Genomic DNA, 15,744 nt, shown 5'->3' on the forward strand with positions numbered 1-15,744 from the left:
AATCTATATAAAGCAAGCTATACACCTGATAAAGTGGAAACAATTAAAGTGGGAAGGCACTGGAATTAAGAGGCATGAGAGAAGGCTAGGCCAATGGAGTTTACTGAGTTGGGGGATGAGGAGGACGGTTATAGGATCATGCCTGCACTTTAGGAAAATCACTTTACTGCCTGAATGGCCTGAGTGGACATGACTGAGTCATCTACATGATTAGAGGGAACAGATCCCAATGTGTATTTTACCCTGTCCTAAACAAAGACAGCAACATCTTATGGTACCATGCTTTAGTCGAATCCAGTGTGTGGCATTCTTCCCTTGGGCAGGTCATCTCTAGAATAGTTTTTTTTTTTTTTTTCCAGTTCTGGGTGCCGCATGGTAGGAGGAGCCAAGAAATGTTGGAAGGCAGCCAGAGAAACAGTCTGGATGGTGAAAGGATTGGAGCTCATGGTGGGTGAAGATCACTGGAGGGAAACTGGGATGCTTGGCCTGCAGGACATACATGGGGTACCAGATGGATTAGAGGGCGACCTTCAAACCTTCAAAGGTTTATCACGTGATCAAGGTGCGTGGCTTATTCTGAGTGGCACCAGTGGCAGAAACTGCTGCAGTGGGGAGAAGCTGAAGAGAGGCCGATTTAACACTTGAAGTAGGGACAAGGTACCCATGGAAGAAAGCAAGCCTTTCCTAAGCCTCAACTACGTGCCAGGCACCGTGCTAAGTGATTTACAAATAGAGCCCTTACTGCCCTTTTACCCACTATTGAAGGCCAGGTGTCTTACATATCTATTCTCTCTCCACTGCATGGCCTAGGTAGCGAGTCCTGCTGCCCTGGAGGTCTACAAGCAATGTCTTTAAGAATACTTATTGAGGATTTGGAAAGGGGACTATTGGTGAGCTATGGGTTAGAGAAGCCCACCTTTGAGAGGTCATTTCATCATTTAGATTAAGGCACTCTATGATTCTTTTCTGGGAAATCAAGGTCAGAACTGGTCACAGCCACAGCATCTTCCTCTGAGACTTAGAAACCTGCCCCTGAGGGAGCCCAGACAAGCTGCCCCTGCCCCAGCTGGGGGGAAGGAGAAGCCCGGGGCAGTGACGCCTCCATCAGCTGCTGCCTGGGCAGGTTTTTGTTCAGAGCTGTAGCACTGTGAGAGGCCAGTTATTGTTTTGTTGACAGTAGTAGGCTGCAACATCCTCAGCCTCCACACTGCTGATTGTGAGGGAGAAATCTGTCCCAGAGCCACTGCCACTGAACCTCGATGGGATCCCATCATGCAGGGTGGAAGCATCTCTAATGAGGAGCCTAGGAGCCTGGCCTGGCTTCTGTTGGTACCAGTTTAGGTAGCTGCTAATGCCCTGACTGGCCCTGCAGGACATGGTCACTCTCTCTCCTGGAGACACAGACAGGGAGGCTGGAGACTGGGTCAGCACAATGGCCCCTCGGGCATCTGCAATCACAAACACAAGATAAAGAGTGAGAAAAATGGAAGTCCCTATTTACAGCAGAAGAAATCTCTTACATAGTGTTGTGAATGAAACCTTCCTGTGCTGGGCCCTGCCCCCAAGATCACTAGTGAAGAGCCACGTTTTCTTTCTGACCCTCAGAATCACACACATTCAGACTTCTACCCAGAACGACAAAAGGCGGGGTTCTCTCTGGTCTTCCTCACTCACCTGGGATCCAGAGCAACAGGAAAAAGAGGAGGAGAGCCTGGGACCCCATGTCCATGTGCCTGAGCTCTGAGCTGCCCAGCATCTTCCTCCCCAGCTGCCTTTTTATAGCTGCTCTCCTCAGTAGCTTCAAACACTGGCAGTGAGCCATGCAAAACAGCTCAGGGGGGAGGTTTCTCCTCAAAGGACAGGCCCCGGTTATCCCACCTCTTAGATAGCCCAGGGCCCTGAACTGGATGAGGGCAGCATTGCCCTTCTGGGATCCTGGCATGGGGGCATCCCAGTTTTCTTAAATCGTACCCTGTCCCCATGTGCCATGAAAACTTCAAAGATGCCAAGAAAGCTCAGGACCAGCCTGGGACCAGCCTGGAAGTGATTCACACACGTGTCCAGTGACCTCAATGGGGTTACCCTCCATTCTAGCCTGAAGTACCCACCCATCACTCATGATAATCATTACATCCTTAGTGGTTCACAGTGATTGCTATGACTGATCATCAGGCAGGAATTTGTAGACAGTAACATCAGTACAATAGAGGGAGTCATTTCCTAGTGTGTATGTAAATGTTGTTGGATATTCTCCCCCATCTGCAGAATTACCTCAGCTCCTGAAAAAAGTTCCTGCTACTGAAGTTCTTGGAAACGGCAAATGGCTTAGCATAGGATTTGATTAGAAGAAATTAAATCAATGAAGAGAAATTGCCATCACTTTGCTGCTGCACCCTGAGACCAAGAGGCCTTTCCATCCAACTTGCAACTGAAGTCTCTCATATGGGACATCTCCCCCTACTGCAGGGTGAGCACCTGGAGAGAAGGGGCCATCTCCCAGCTCCACTTGCATCTCCAACTGTTAACACAGTGGTTTGCCTGTCACAACTGCCTGCTCAGTATTTTTTAATTCATTAATTTATTCATTCATTCAAAAAGCACTATAAGAAGTTATGCTTTGGATGGGCGCCTCTACACTACAGAAAAGCCATTTTTCTTCCCCAATGACACTACACAGATGATGTGGGAATGTTGGGATATGAATTCCCATGAAAATGGAGGAGCCACAGGATCCTTTAAAAAGCATCTAGGTGGGGTTGCTAGGTGATGCAGTGGACAGAGCTCCTGCCTTGGATTCAGGAGGACTGGAGTTCAAATTTATGCCCAGCCATTTACTAGTTGTCTGACTTTGAGACCCTGGGCAAGTCTCTTAATTCTGACTGCTTCGCCCAAAATAAATAAAAGCCACTACCAAGGGACACAATTCACAATCAAGAATTTGATATACAAATTAAAGGAGACTTCTTTCACATAGATGTAATGTTACCCATCCTGCAGCAGCCTCTCCTCAGAGACCTGGCCAGGCCTCCCCCTCTAGAAGCACTAGAGCTTCTCTCTATTTTGGCTCCTTTCTCCCACCCTCAGTGGCTCCCTGGTGCCTGGTAATGGCTGGGCTCAGTAGCTGCTCAGTGACTGTCACCCACTGCTCCTGCCCACCCTGATTTCCTGTCTCTGTCCCCCTATACTATCCAGTAGCTGTCCTCAGCTCCCAGGACATGAGAGGCCTTTGCTCCCAGACAGGCCCTGGCCCTGGCCTTCAACAGTCCTCTCCTCCTCAGCTTCCAGTGGACATTTGTCTCCTTTGCTCCAGGAGCAGATCTCTTCCTTTCCTGGGATATGGGGAAGAATCATGAGGACACATTTACAGATGAAAAATGTACCACCAGATGAGATTGTTTCCATGATATTGAAATCAAGGTTGACTAGAGATGGCTAGATGGTGCAGTGAATAAGGTCCTGGACCAGGCATCAGGAAGGCCTGAATTCATATCCAGCCTCAAATACTTCCTAGTTGTGAAACCCTGGACAAGTCAGTTTTCCTCTGTCTATTTCAGCTTCCTCATCTCTATATTGGGGATAAAAATGGCACCTACCTCCCGATGTGGATGTGTGGATCAAAAGAGTTAATATTTTTAAAACACTTTGCAAACTTAAAAGCACTATAGAAATGCTACTGTTATTGTTGTTGTTGTCATTATTATTTCCAAAAAGTACACATAAAACAACCAACTCCATATCATGAATATTTTATTTATTTGCACTTGTGATAATTTCATTTTTCTTTTGTTTTTCAATCATATTTACTCCTAAATATATCCCTTTCACTTCCTCATGTCAGCACGACTACTCTTGCAGAAACATTTTAAAATGAAAGGACAAAAAACAGTTCAGCTAAATTAAACAGTGAACAATTCTGATATCATGTGTAATATAATAAAAAAGATACTAAAGAAACACTGTTCGCCAAGACTAGAGAAATTGGATGGTTGATGATAAAAATAAGCAATGTTATGCTGATAAATGCTTAACAACTAGCTTTAAAAAAAAGTAGCAGGCCACACTTTCACATTTAATCTTCATGATGAACACTTTTTCCATCACTTCCTTAAGTCTAGACAATCTGTAACACAATAAATCAAGCACTGATTTGTGGTATTTGCTGGTATCTGAGCTGTAGATGTTCACCTGAAAATTCAACAACTAGTTCCTGAGGCCCAGTTTAAGTTGGCTTCAGCTGAGCCCTGAATATAATTTGAGCTCTCTTGTTATTAGGAGAGATTGCCCAGCCTCCCTTTGTCCTCGATTCTACCCACCCTCCTAACCCTCTCCCTGAGCTAGGCAGCTCCTGGTGCCCCAGAAATTACTCTCTATTTTTATTTTATAAGAATGTGCTGGGTACTTTACAGGGGGCCTGTGCAATGAACATTATAACGCAACAACTGTAGTTTCTCTACTCACGGTTGTTTTGGAGAAGAAATTGTAGAGAAATGCTAGAAATCTAGAGAAATCCCTCTAAACTAAGTCGAGATACTCAGCTACTCATTGTTTTTAATTAGAAATTGGGAATCCTTCAAAATTGTGCAAAATATGTTAAAATATGTGGATCAGGAATAACGAATGAAAGAGTCAAGGACTGTAGACTACACAGAATCCTCACACCTCTCAAGCCTTCATGTTTTCTTTGACAAAAGACATAGTAGGAGCTGGACTTGATAAGCACCAAAGAAAGTCACAAACATAAGATTTTGATCACGTTTTCCAGAGATGAGCAATTATTCATTACTGATGTAAGACGCATCCCTGTATGAGTTCCCTGTCTAGTTAGACTAATAATTTGTTTGAGTAAAGGTGAAAGGTGACACATGCATTTCAAACAATTCCATCTGGACATATTTATATGAGTTTTTGGCACTGAAAAAGAGGAAGGCAGAACATGACAAAGGCAATGACTTCATATGAACGTTCAACCTATAAAACTCTATTGTCATATAAAGGAGACCAAAGGAGCCTAGAAAGTGGGCAAATATTAAATGTGCTTGCCAAGTGAAAAAAGCTGGAACCGAAGGGCAATACCAGTTTGGATTATAAGTTCATTTGCAGTATTTTGTAAAATATTCTGAGCCGTATCACCTCATTGACGATGCTCTTATGACAAAGAGAGAGACAGAGATAGAGACACAGAGACAAACAGAGAGACAGAGACAGACAGAGAGACAGAGACAAAGAGAGAAGCAGAATAAGGAAAAAACAAAACCAAAACCGGCTCAAGACAATATTTGACAGTGCCCATAGACGGTTTAGGGATAAAAGTAGATGGAGAGAAGGAAGAGGAAGAGAAGGAGGAGTAGATTTCATCCCCCTCATTTTAGAGATGAGGAAACTGACAAGACGAAGAAATTTGTCCGAGGTCTAGTAAGTGGCTGTGTTACAGGTTCAAACCCAATTCCTTTACCTTCAAATCCCCCCCACCCCATTCTCCACTGCCCCACATGGAGGTGCAATGCCTTGTATAGGACACTAGACCTAGACCAGCTTGACTTGGATTAGAATTCATAAAGGAGCGTGATGGGCAACAATCCTTGATTAATGGGTTAGAACCAGATTGGGAAAATGCTCTTGGTGGGGAGTAGGGGATAGGTGTGAAGAAAAGAAGGCTGGAGGAGACATCGCGGCTGTCCTTCGACAGCGGCACCGTCCGCGGCCTCCGACAGCTTCCCGCAGGAGCCACCCATCGATCCTCGCCTTGCTCGTTGCCCCCTTTCTCAGACCTCCCCACCCCCTGGGCCTCCCCGACAGCAGCCCCGCCTCGGTCCCCGCAGCGGCCCCTGCGCCCTCCTGGCTGCGGCGGCCAAGCCCAGGAGAGGCTGCAGATACCAGCATTTGCAGAATGAGGAAGGGTCTGGAGAGCCCGAGCGAGTTGTCAGTGATGCTCGACACCCGTACGGCGGCATCGCTGCAGGGTGCGGCATATTTTGACTACAAAGACGAATCTGGATTTCCTAAGCTCCCTTCTTACAAGGTGGCTGCCACTTTGCCTACCTATGATGAAGCAGAAAGAACCGAGGCTCTCCCTGGTTCCTGGGACAGATGATGATTTTGTAGCAGGGGATGATTTTTGATGATGCTGACCAGCTGAAGACAGGAACTGATGGGATATTCGTGTTAACTTTTGTCATGGCATTCCTCTTTAACTGGACTGGGTTTTTGCTGTCTTTCTATCTGACCACCTCAGCTGCAAGAAGATATGGGGCTATTTCAGGGTGTGGCCTATCTTTAATCAAGTGGATCTTGATTGTCAGGTTTTCCACCTGTTTCCCTGGCTGCTCTGATGGTCAGTACTGGCTCTGGTGGGTTTTCCTTATATTAGTCTTTCTCCTGTTTCTCAGAGGATTTATCAATCATGCAAAGGTTTGGAAGATGCCGGATACTTTTTCAACCCTCCCCAGGACCAGAGATCTCTTTGTTTACTAAAGATGTTTTCTGGCAAATGTCTTCCTGCATTGATGAATTCTCTCTCAAAAAGCAACAGGACACCTGCAGGAAGTGAATCAAGACTCAAAACACAGAAGAAGTAATCACTTGCTTTAAAAATTAAATAAATACTGTTGAAGATCAAAAAAAAAAACAAAGAAAGAAAGAAGGATGGGGAGTATTTAAAAAACAGGACCTTATTGACACCTTTTTTCTTGGCTAGTCTCCGTTACACTGGTCTGATTGTGGTGCCAAGAGAAAGTGAGGAAAGGTCTAGCAAATGAGATTGATGGATTTCCATGCAGACAGGTCAAGGGGGTGTAGCATCAGATCAATCAATTCACAAATCAGTTATCATGTAGTAAACACCTAATGTGTGCTAGGAATTGTGCTAAGCACTGGAGGTTCCCAATGAGGCAAAAGAAACACTGCCCTCAAGGAGCTTACAATCTAGCCGGGGAGATGACAGGTAAACAAATCTATATAAAGCAAGCTATAGACCAGATGAACTGGAAATAATTAAAGATGGGAGGCACTAGAAATAGGAGGAATTAGAGAAGGAGTTTACTGAGTTGGGGGGATGAGGCAGATGGGTATAAGATCAGACCTGCACTTTAGGAAAATCACTTTGATGCCTGAATGGCCTGAGTGGACATGACTGAGTCATCTACATGATTAGAGGGAACAGATCCCAATGTGTATTTTACCCTGTCCTAAACAAAGACAGCAACATCTTATGGTACTGTGTTTTAGTCCATCCCAATGTACTGTATTCTTCCCTGGGCAGGTTATCTCTCGAGTGCTTTGGGTTTTTTCCAACTCCAGGTGCCCCATTGCTGGAAAGCAGTCAGAGGAATAGTTAGGATGGTGAAAAGATTAGAACCCATGGTGGGTGAAGAAAATCACTGGAGGGAAGGTAGGATGCTTGGCCTGCAGAACATCCATGGGGCACCAGATGGATTGGAGGGCAATCTTCAAGCCTTCAAAGGTTTATCACATGATCGAGGTACATGGTTTGTTCTGCTTGGCACCAGTGGCAGAAACTCCTGCAATGGTGAGAAGCTGAAGAGAGGCAGATTTACTACTTGAAGTCCGGGCAAGGTACCTATGGAAGAAAACAAGTCTTTCCTAAGCCTCAACTATGTGCCAGGCACTGTGCTAAGTGATTTACAAATAGAGCCCTTACTGCCCTTTTACTCACTGATTGAAGGCCAGATATTTTACATCTCCCCCCTTCGCCAGGGTTCTCTGGTATCTTTAAGGGGGGGTTGGGTATGTCTAGGCTCTCTGCCCTTGGTTCTGGGCCTCAGTGATGGTATTACCTACAAGTATAGAAAGGTCTTCTACACTCCAATTTAATTTAGCCATTAATAGTCAGATTAGCTTTTCCAAAGAAATATTTACTTCCAAGATATATTAACAAATATAGAAATAGCCCATAGGGCTCCATTTTCTCTCTCCCTCCTCCTTGCACACATACACACACATACACATGCACACATATACAAAATATCTCAGTCTCTGCAGAGGACAGTAGGTTCATAGTTTAGCTCAATTCCTACACAGTACAGTCCCTAGTCCCTAATCTCCAATCCTACTTGGGGTCACATCCCCGGAATCATGACATCTGAGGGTTTCCTTGCCAGGTTGGCAGGCTGCTGCACCCTGCCTGGGATCCTGGATCTTTAAACACCGCGAATTGAACTCCTGATCCAGTAGAGATCACCTCCTGCTCCTGAAAATGAGGACAAATGTAATTGAAGATCAATGCCCCTGGCCTGAGGGAAAAGAGCAGAGGAAGGAAGGAATCCTCCTGCCCTTTCACCGCTTCAGCTCACGGCACCCGATCCTGGGCCCTTCACCTTCTGATCTGCCTCTGGAAAGAGCTGCAACAGGGGAGAGAGCAGCTGCCCAGTGTGGCCCCTTTCCAAGATGCAGCATTTTCCTACTAGGTAGGGAATTAAGGAAGTTGCTTCCACTCACATAACAGGGAGCTGCAGAGAGCAGGGTGCCGCCAGGTGAGGTGATCTTGGCTTGTGCAAAGAAAGTTCTATTATAGGAATATTATTTTGTTTGGTCCTCACGACAGCCCTAGGAAGTAAGTGTTATTATTATCTCTATTTGACAGTGGAGGAACCTGAGACAGACAGAACTTAAGAGACTTGCCCAGGGTCACAATGCTAGTAACTGTCTAAGAGTGGATTTGAACTTGGGTCTTCCTGAGTGCAGGCCCAATGTTTGAGCCATTGTACCAACTAGCTGCCTCCAGGCAATGATAGCTGTGTCAAAGTGTCAGTGATAAACTCTGACTGGAGGTAAGTATTTCTCCCACAGGGGAGGTCCTCAAGAAGAAGGGTGAGCATATGTGAGAGCCATTGTGAAAGTATGAATGATAAGACCTGACAACAAGTTGGTCATCCCAGGGGAGTGTGAGTGAGGAGTGGAGGATGACGCTCGGGTTAGGATCCTGGAGGGTTGTATGGATGGCGAGTGATAGGAAAGCTTGGAACAGAGAGGAGTTTGAGAGTGGTCATGGTGGGTGCTTCTTCACCCAGGAGCTTCCTAGCCCAGGGAAATGACAGGTGCAGCCATTCCATCATTTCATGGAAAATAAAATGAAAATAGGAATTAGTCAGTCTCAGCATCTTCCTCTGAGGCCTGAAAAACCCTCCCCCAAGACAAACCCAACAATCTGTCTCTGTCCCTGCTGTGGGGGAAAGACTCAGCTCTGTCTCTTCATCCAAAGCACTTGATAGCCCTCTATTTCAATAAAAGTCTGTTTTGTTCCCTGAGTGATCAAACTCAGATTAGTCATCTAAAGCATTCTTGTTTTTCATATTATTGCCTTTTGGAATGTTGTTTTTCCAAGATCTTCTCTGGTTTTTGCTAGAAGCTGCTAGGTCTTGTGTGATACTGAGCCATTCCTTGGGACTTGAAATACTTTCTTTCTGGAGTTTTGCCACATTTTTTCTTTCATATGGATGATATGAATTTTAGGCACGATATTCCTGGGACTTTTTGCTTATCCTGTGAACCTCAGTATCATCCTGCTATATTGTTGGTCTTTCAGTCAATATCTATCAAGTACCTACTATGCACCAGACACTATGCTAAGCAATGGGGGTACAAAAAGAGTCAAAAGATAATGCCTGCCTTAAAAGAGCTTGCAGTCTAATAGGGGAGACAGCAGGCAACCAAGATATACAAACAAAGTATATACAGATAAATTGGAAAGAATTAGCAGAGGGAGGACACCAGAATTAAGAGGTGTTGGGAAAAGCTTCTTGTAAAAGATGGCATCTTAGTTAAGACATAAAGGAAATCAGTAAGTAGAAATGAGGAGGGAGGGTACCAGGCATGGGGGACACCCAGAAAAAGTGTCCAGAGCCAACAGCTGGGATGTCTGTTTCATGGGTCATTCCTGAGGCCAGTGTCACTGAATTGAAGAGTATGTGTTGGAGTCAGGGTGATGGGATAGAGTTCTATACCCCATTTCTTGTATATCTTATTTCCCAGTTGCTTGTGAAAACAATTTTTTACCATTGGTTTTAAAACTTTAGGTTCCAAATTTTCTCCCTTCTTCCCTCCCCACCTACCCTCATTGAGAAGGCAAGCAACTCGATAACAGGTTATACACGTGTAGTCATGCAAAACACTTCCATAGTAGTCATGTTGTGAAAAACTAACTATATTTACCTTCATCCTATCCTGTCCCTCATTTATTCTATTCTCTCTTTTGACCTTGTCCCTCCTCAAAAGGGCTTGCTCCTGATTATCTCTTCCCCCAATCTGCCCTCCTTTCTATCATCCTACCCCCTCTCACCCCCTTCCTTCCATTTTCCTATAGAGTAAGATAGATTTCCATATCCAGTTGAGTGTGTGTTACTCCCTCCTTAAGCCAAATCCAATGAGAGTAAAATTCACTCATTCCCTCTCACATTCCCCTGTTTCCCCTCCACTCTAAAAGCCTTTTCTTGTTTTATGTGAGATAATTTACCCCATTCTACCTCTCCCTTTCTCCTTCTTCTACTATAATCCTCTGTCACCCCTTAATTTTATTCTCCAGATATCACCCCTTCATCTTCAACTCACTCTGTGCCTACTCTCTATCTATCTATCTATCTATACATACATACATACATACATATAATTTTTTCCGTCCAACTACCCTAATGATGACAAAGGTCTCATGAATTACAAATATCATCTTTCCATGCAAGAATGTAAACAGTTCAACCTTAATAAATATCTTTTGATTTCTCTTTCCTGTTTACCTCTTCCATGTTTCACTTCAGTCTTGAATTTGAAGGTCAAATTTTCTGTTCAGCTCTGGTCTTTCCAGAAGAATGCTTGAAAGTCCCGTATTTCATTGAATGACCATGTTTTACCCTGAAGGATTATACTCAGTTTTGCTGGGTAGGTGATTCTTGGTTGTAGTCCTATCTCCTTTCCCCTCTGGAATATCATACTCCATGCCCTCTGGACCCTTAATGTAGAAGCTGCTAAATCTTGTGTTATTCTGATTGTGTTTCCACAATAGTTGAATTGTTTCCTTCTGGCTTCTTGCAATATCTTCTCCTTGACCTGGGAGTTCTGGAATTTAGCTGCAAAATTCCTAGGAGTTTTCCTTTGTGGGTCTCTTTCAGGAAGTGATTGGTGGATTCTTTCAATTTCTATTTTGCCCTCTGGTTCTAAAATATCAGGGCAGTTTTCCTTGATAATTTCTTGAAATGTGATGTCTAGGCTCTTTTTTGGATCGTGGCTTTCAGATAGTCCAATAATTTTTACATTCTCTCTCCTGGATCTATTTTCTAGGTCAGTTGTTTTTCCAATGAGATAGTTCACATTCTCTTCTATTGTTTTCATTCCTTTGGATTAGTGTTAGAGTGCCTTGATGTCTCAAAATGCCCCTAGTTTCCAATTTCTCCATTCTAATTTTTAAGGAAGTATTTTCTTCAGTAATCTTTTGGACTTCCTTTTCCATTTGGCCAATTTTGCTTTTTAGGGCATTCTTCTCCTCATTGGCTTTTTGGACCTCTTTTGCCATTTGGGTTAGGCTATTTTTAAAAGTGTTATTTTCTTCAGTATTTTTTTGGGTCTCCTTTAGCATCACTCTCAGTTTTTCCTCTACTTCTCTTACTTGCTTCTCAAAATCCTTTCTGAGCTCTTCCATGGCCTGTGTCCGATTCATATTTTTCTTGGAGGCTTTGGATGTAGGTGCTTTGGCTTCTTTGTCTTCCTCTGGTTGTATGTTTTGATCTTCTTTATCACCAAAGTAAGATAATATAGTCTGACTCTTTTTGCGCTGCTTGCTCATGATCTCAGCCAATTACTTGAGTTATAAATTCTTTGTTAAGGTAGGAATCTGTTTCCAATGTGGAGAATGTACTGTCCCAAGTTCAGGGGTTTTATGCAGCTGTTTTCAGAGATACTTCTAGGGACCTGTAAATTTTCAGTTCTTCCAGGGTGGTATGATCAAAGGAGAAGTGTTTACTCCTTTCCTGGTCTGTGCTCTGGTCTATGAGTGACCACAAGAGCTCTTTTCTGTCTTGGAACTGTGAGGAGGGTATCCTCTGTACAGCCACTACAAGTTCCACCATGCCAATGCTCCTCCTCACCCCAGGACCACCACCCAGAACTGTGACCCAGATCCAAGCATGGGCAAAGCAAGAGAATCCTGCACCAGCAGAGAGATCCCTGCAATCCCCCTCTGATCAGACACTCAATTCACCCTCAGTCTGTGGGCTGGAAGCTCAGGAGGCAGCCGTGGCCCTGGGGTTGGAACCCCACTGTGCTTCCCTCTCAGCACCGTAGAAACAGAATTTCCCCACTGACCTTCTGAGTTGTCTTCAGCATTTATAGGTTGAGAAGTCTGGAAACTGCCACAGCTGCCCACGATTCAGTCCCCTGAGGCCTGCTCCAGGGTCACTGAGACCTGTTGTTCAACCGTGTGTCCGTGCTGAACTGCGCTTCTCTCCCCGCCTGGCGCGATATATCTTTCTGATTAACCATCCAGGCTGTCTTTGGCTGGAAATTTGTTTCACTCTGTCTTTTTGTGAGTTCTGCTGCTTTAGAATTTGTTTAGAGCCGTTTTTTATAGATATTTGGAGGGGTTTGGAGGAGAGCTCAAGCAAGTCACTGCTTTTACTCCACCATCTTGGCTCCCTGTTTTTGGATTTTTTTTCCTCAGTGAAGTAGCTCCATACATAAATTCCACGTTATGACCATGTAATTTTGACTTCATTTTTTTAATATCTTTTCTTTTTACATTAATTTATAAATATATCTATGCCTGCCTCCTATGCTCAAAAGAGTATAAGAAATACTAAAAAATAAAAGGTAGGTGGGAACAGTTTAGTAAAACCAGCCAGTAAATCAACACAAAATAAAATGAGGGGAGGAAGGTCCCCTTTCTCAGCTCTTCTCCCAGGTCAACCTTGGTCATACCAGGGATGAAGCATTCAGCTTTGTTGTGATGTTTTTGTTTTCATTTACATCACTGCAGTCCTTACAGGTCTAGTTTTCCTTGTGGTGCTTAGACAAGTCAGTGGAGAGGCACATGGCAGGGAAGAACAAACCGAAACAAGGAATTATTGAGAAGGGGGAGGGTAAAGGAGATCATGCAAAATGTCAGCTGAAAAAGTATGAGAAGTGGCAAGAGAATGGGACAACTGTTGGACGATCCATTTGCTTCATTGTGTCCTAGTGATGTCCCCCCAAATGAAGGGCCCCATTGGTTTGGGGGGAGCCCTTGCAGTGAACTTAGGAAGGATATGACAAAAATGATATCATTGCATGGGCATGCATGGCAGAGTTGCCATCTACATGGATATAAGGATTAGACTCCAGTGAGTATTGGACAGACTCCAAAGCTTTCATGGTGTTCTGCCTTAGTGAAACCACAAATAAACAGTCAAACAAAACGAATCCCCAGAGTAGCCATGCCTGAAATGGATGTCTCTGTACTTTGAGTGCATTTCTTCTCCGTCAAGAGGAGGGTAACCCACATCTTCATAGGTCCCAGGGTGTTCTAGTCTTGCCCTGGTTAGATCACCTCTGGAATAATGCTTTCCCTCCTGGGAACCCCATTTTAGAATGGACTTAGACAGGCTGGTGTCCAGCCAAAGCAAGGCAGCCAGGATGGGGAAAGAACCAGAGGCCAAGAGAAGGAAGGAAACAGGGAAGCTTAACTTGGGGGAGGACCGCCATGGGGATATGTCATAACTGCCTTCAGGCATCCAAGGGGCTGTTACAAGGAAGAGGGTGTGACTTGTTCTGCCTGGTACCAAACCCCAGAAAGAGGAGCTAAGGGTGGAAGGTGCAGAGAAGCAGACTTTGTTTTTGTTTTTGTTTTGTTTTGTTCTATTTTTAGGCAATTGAGGTTAAGTGACTTGCCCAGGGTCACACAGCTAGTGTCAAGTATTTGGTCTGAGGCTGGATTTGAACTCAGGTACTCCTGACTTCAAGAGCAGCGCTCTATCCACTGTGCCACCTAGCTGCCCCATCCTTTATTTTTTGTTAGAGAGGCAGACTTTACAGGTAAACTAAGAACAGACTTCCTGGTAATGAGAACCATGGAAAAGTGTAATTGCTGATCCATTACTGGAGGTGGAAATAATAACAAAGAGATGCAACATTCCTGTAGTGCTTACTAAGGGCCAGGCACAGTGCCAAACGCTTTATCACTATTATCTCATTAGGTGCTCACAACAACCCTAGCAGTTGGTTGTATTCTGATTCCCATTTTACAGGTAAGAAAACTAAGACAAACAGAGGTTAAGTGACTTGCCCAACCTGACACAGCTATTAAGTGTCTGAGTCTGGATTTGAACTCAAGTCTTCTTGACAACATACCTGACTCTATCTACTGCACCATCCAGCTCCCTAGGTAGATAGACTCCCTATCCTGGAGGTCTTCAAGCCAACCTATAAGAACACTTGGTGAGAATTTAGAGAGGGGGACTTTTGGTCAGCTATGGGCTAGAGAAGCCCACCTTTGAGAGGTCATTTCATCATTTAGATTGTGATGCTCCATGATTTTTGGCTGGAAAAGAAATCAAAGTCAGAACTGGTCACAGTAACAGCATCTTTCTCTGAGACCCAGAAACCTCCCCCTGAGGCAGGCCAGACAAGCTGCCCCTGACCCAGCTTGGGGGAAGGAGAAGTCCTGGGCAGTGATGCCTCCCTCAGCTGCTGCCTGGGCAGGGTTTTGTTCAGAGCTGTAGCACTGTGGGAGGATAACTATTGCTCTGCTGACAAAAGTAGACTGCAGCATCCTCAGCCTCCACACTGCTGATTGTGAGGGAGAAATCTGTCCCAGAGCCACTGCCACTGAACCTCGATGGGACCCCGTCATGTAGGGTGGAAGCATATCTAATGAGGAGTCTAGGAGCCTGGCCTGGCTTCTGTTGGTACCAGTGTAAGTTATTGCTAATGCTCTGACTGGCCCTGCAGGACATGATCACTCTCTCTCCTGCAGACACAGACAGGGAGGCTGGAGACTGGGTCAGCACAATGACCCCTCGGGCATCTGCAATCACAAACACAAGATAAAGAGTGAGAAAAATGCAAGTCCCTATTTACAGCAGGAGAAATCTCTTACATAGTGTTGTGAATGAAACCTTCCTGTGCTGGGCCCTGCCCCCACGGTCACCAGTGAAGAGCCACGTTTTCTCTCTGCCCCTCAGAATCACACACATTCTGACTTCTACCCAGAACTACAAAAGGCAGGGCTGTCTCTGCTCTTCCTCACTCACCTGGGATCCAGAGCAACAGGAAAAAGAGGAGGAGAGCCTGGGACCCCATGTCCATGTGCCTGAGCTCTGAGCTGCCCAGCATCTTCCTCCCCAGCTGCCTTTTTGTAGCTGCTCTCCTCAGTAGCTTCAGGGGCTGGGAGTGAGCCATGCAAAACAGCTGAGGGAGGGAGGCTTCTGCCCACAGGACAGGTCCCAGTGATCTCACCTCTTGGATAGCCAAGAGCCCTGTGCTGTGTGAGTGTAGCATCGCTCTTCTGGGACCCTGGTATGGGGGTGTCCCAGTGGCATTGGATTCTATCCTGTCACCACGAGCCCTGAAAACTTCAAAGATGCCAAGAAAACTCAGGACCAGACTGGGACAGGACTGGAAGTGATTCCCATATATGTCCTGTGACCTCAATGGTGTGACCCTCCATTCTAGTCTGAAGCACCCACCCATCGCTCATGATTCTTATTCTACTCCCCACTGGTTCATAGTGATTGCTATGACTGTCTGATCATCTCGAGGAATTTGTAG

The 15,744-nt window shown here is 45.0% G+C and overlaps 1 pseudogene and 2 gene segments (V, D, J or C); 1 reads left to right on the forward strand and 2 right to left on the reverse strand.

The window, feature by feature from the left end:
- Positions 1 to 1,131: 1,131 nt before the first annotated feature.
- LOC114033949 lies at positions 1,132 to 1,837 on the reverse strand. The segment is given in 2 exon segments: positions 1,132 to 1,448; positions 1,675 to 1,837. Coding segments are annotated over 2 exon segments (465 nt in total).
- A 605-nt stretch (positions 1,838 to 2,442) lies between these two features.
- Positions 2,443 to 6,563, forward strand: LOC114033951 (annotated as a pseudogene).
- Positions 6,564 to 14,684: 8,121 nt separating this feature from the next.
- Positions 14,685 to 15,494, reverse strand: LOC114033952. The segment is given in 2 exon segments: positions 14,685 to 15,001; positions 15,228 to 15,494. Coding segments are annotated over 2 exon segments (564 nt in total).
- Between the last annotated feature and the right edge of the window lie 250 nt (positions 15,495 to 15,744).

Source organism: Vombatus ursinus, unplaced genomic scaffold (genome assembly GCF_900497805.2).
Source record: "Vombatus ursinus unplaced genomic scaffold, bare-nosed wombat genome assembly UNPS02007629.1, whole genome shotgun sequence".
NCBI classification, from domain to species: domain Eukaryota; kingdom Metazoa; phylum Chordata; class Mammalia; order Diprotodontia; family Vombatidae; genus Vombatus; species Vombatus ursinus.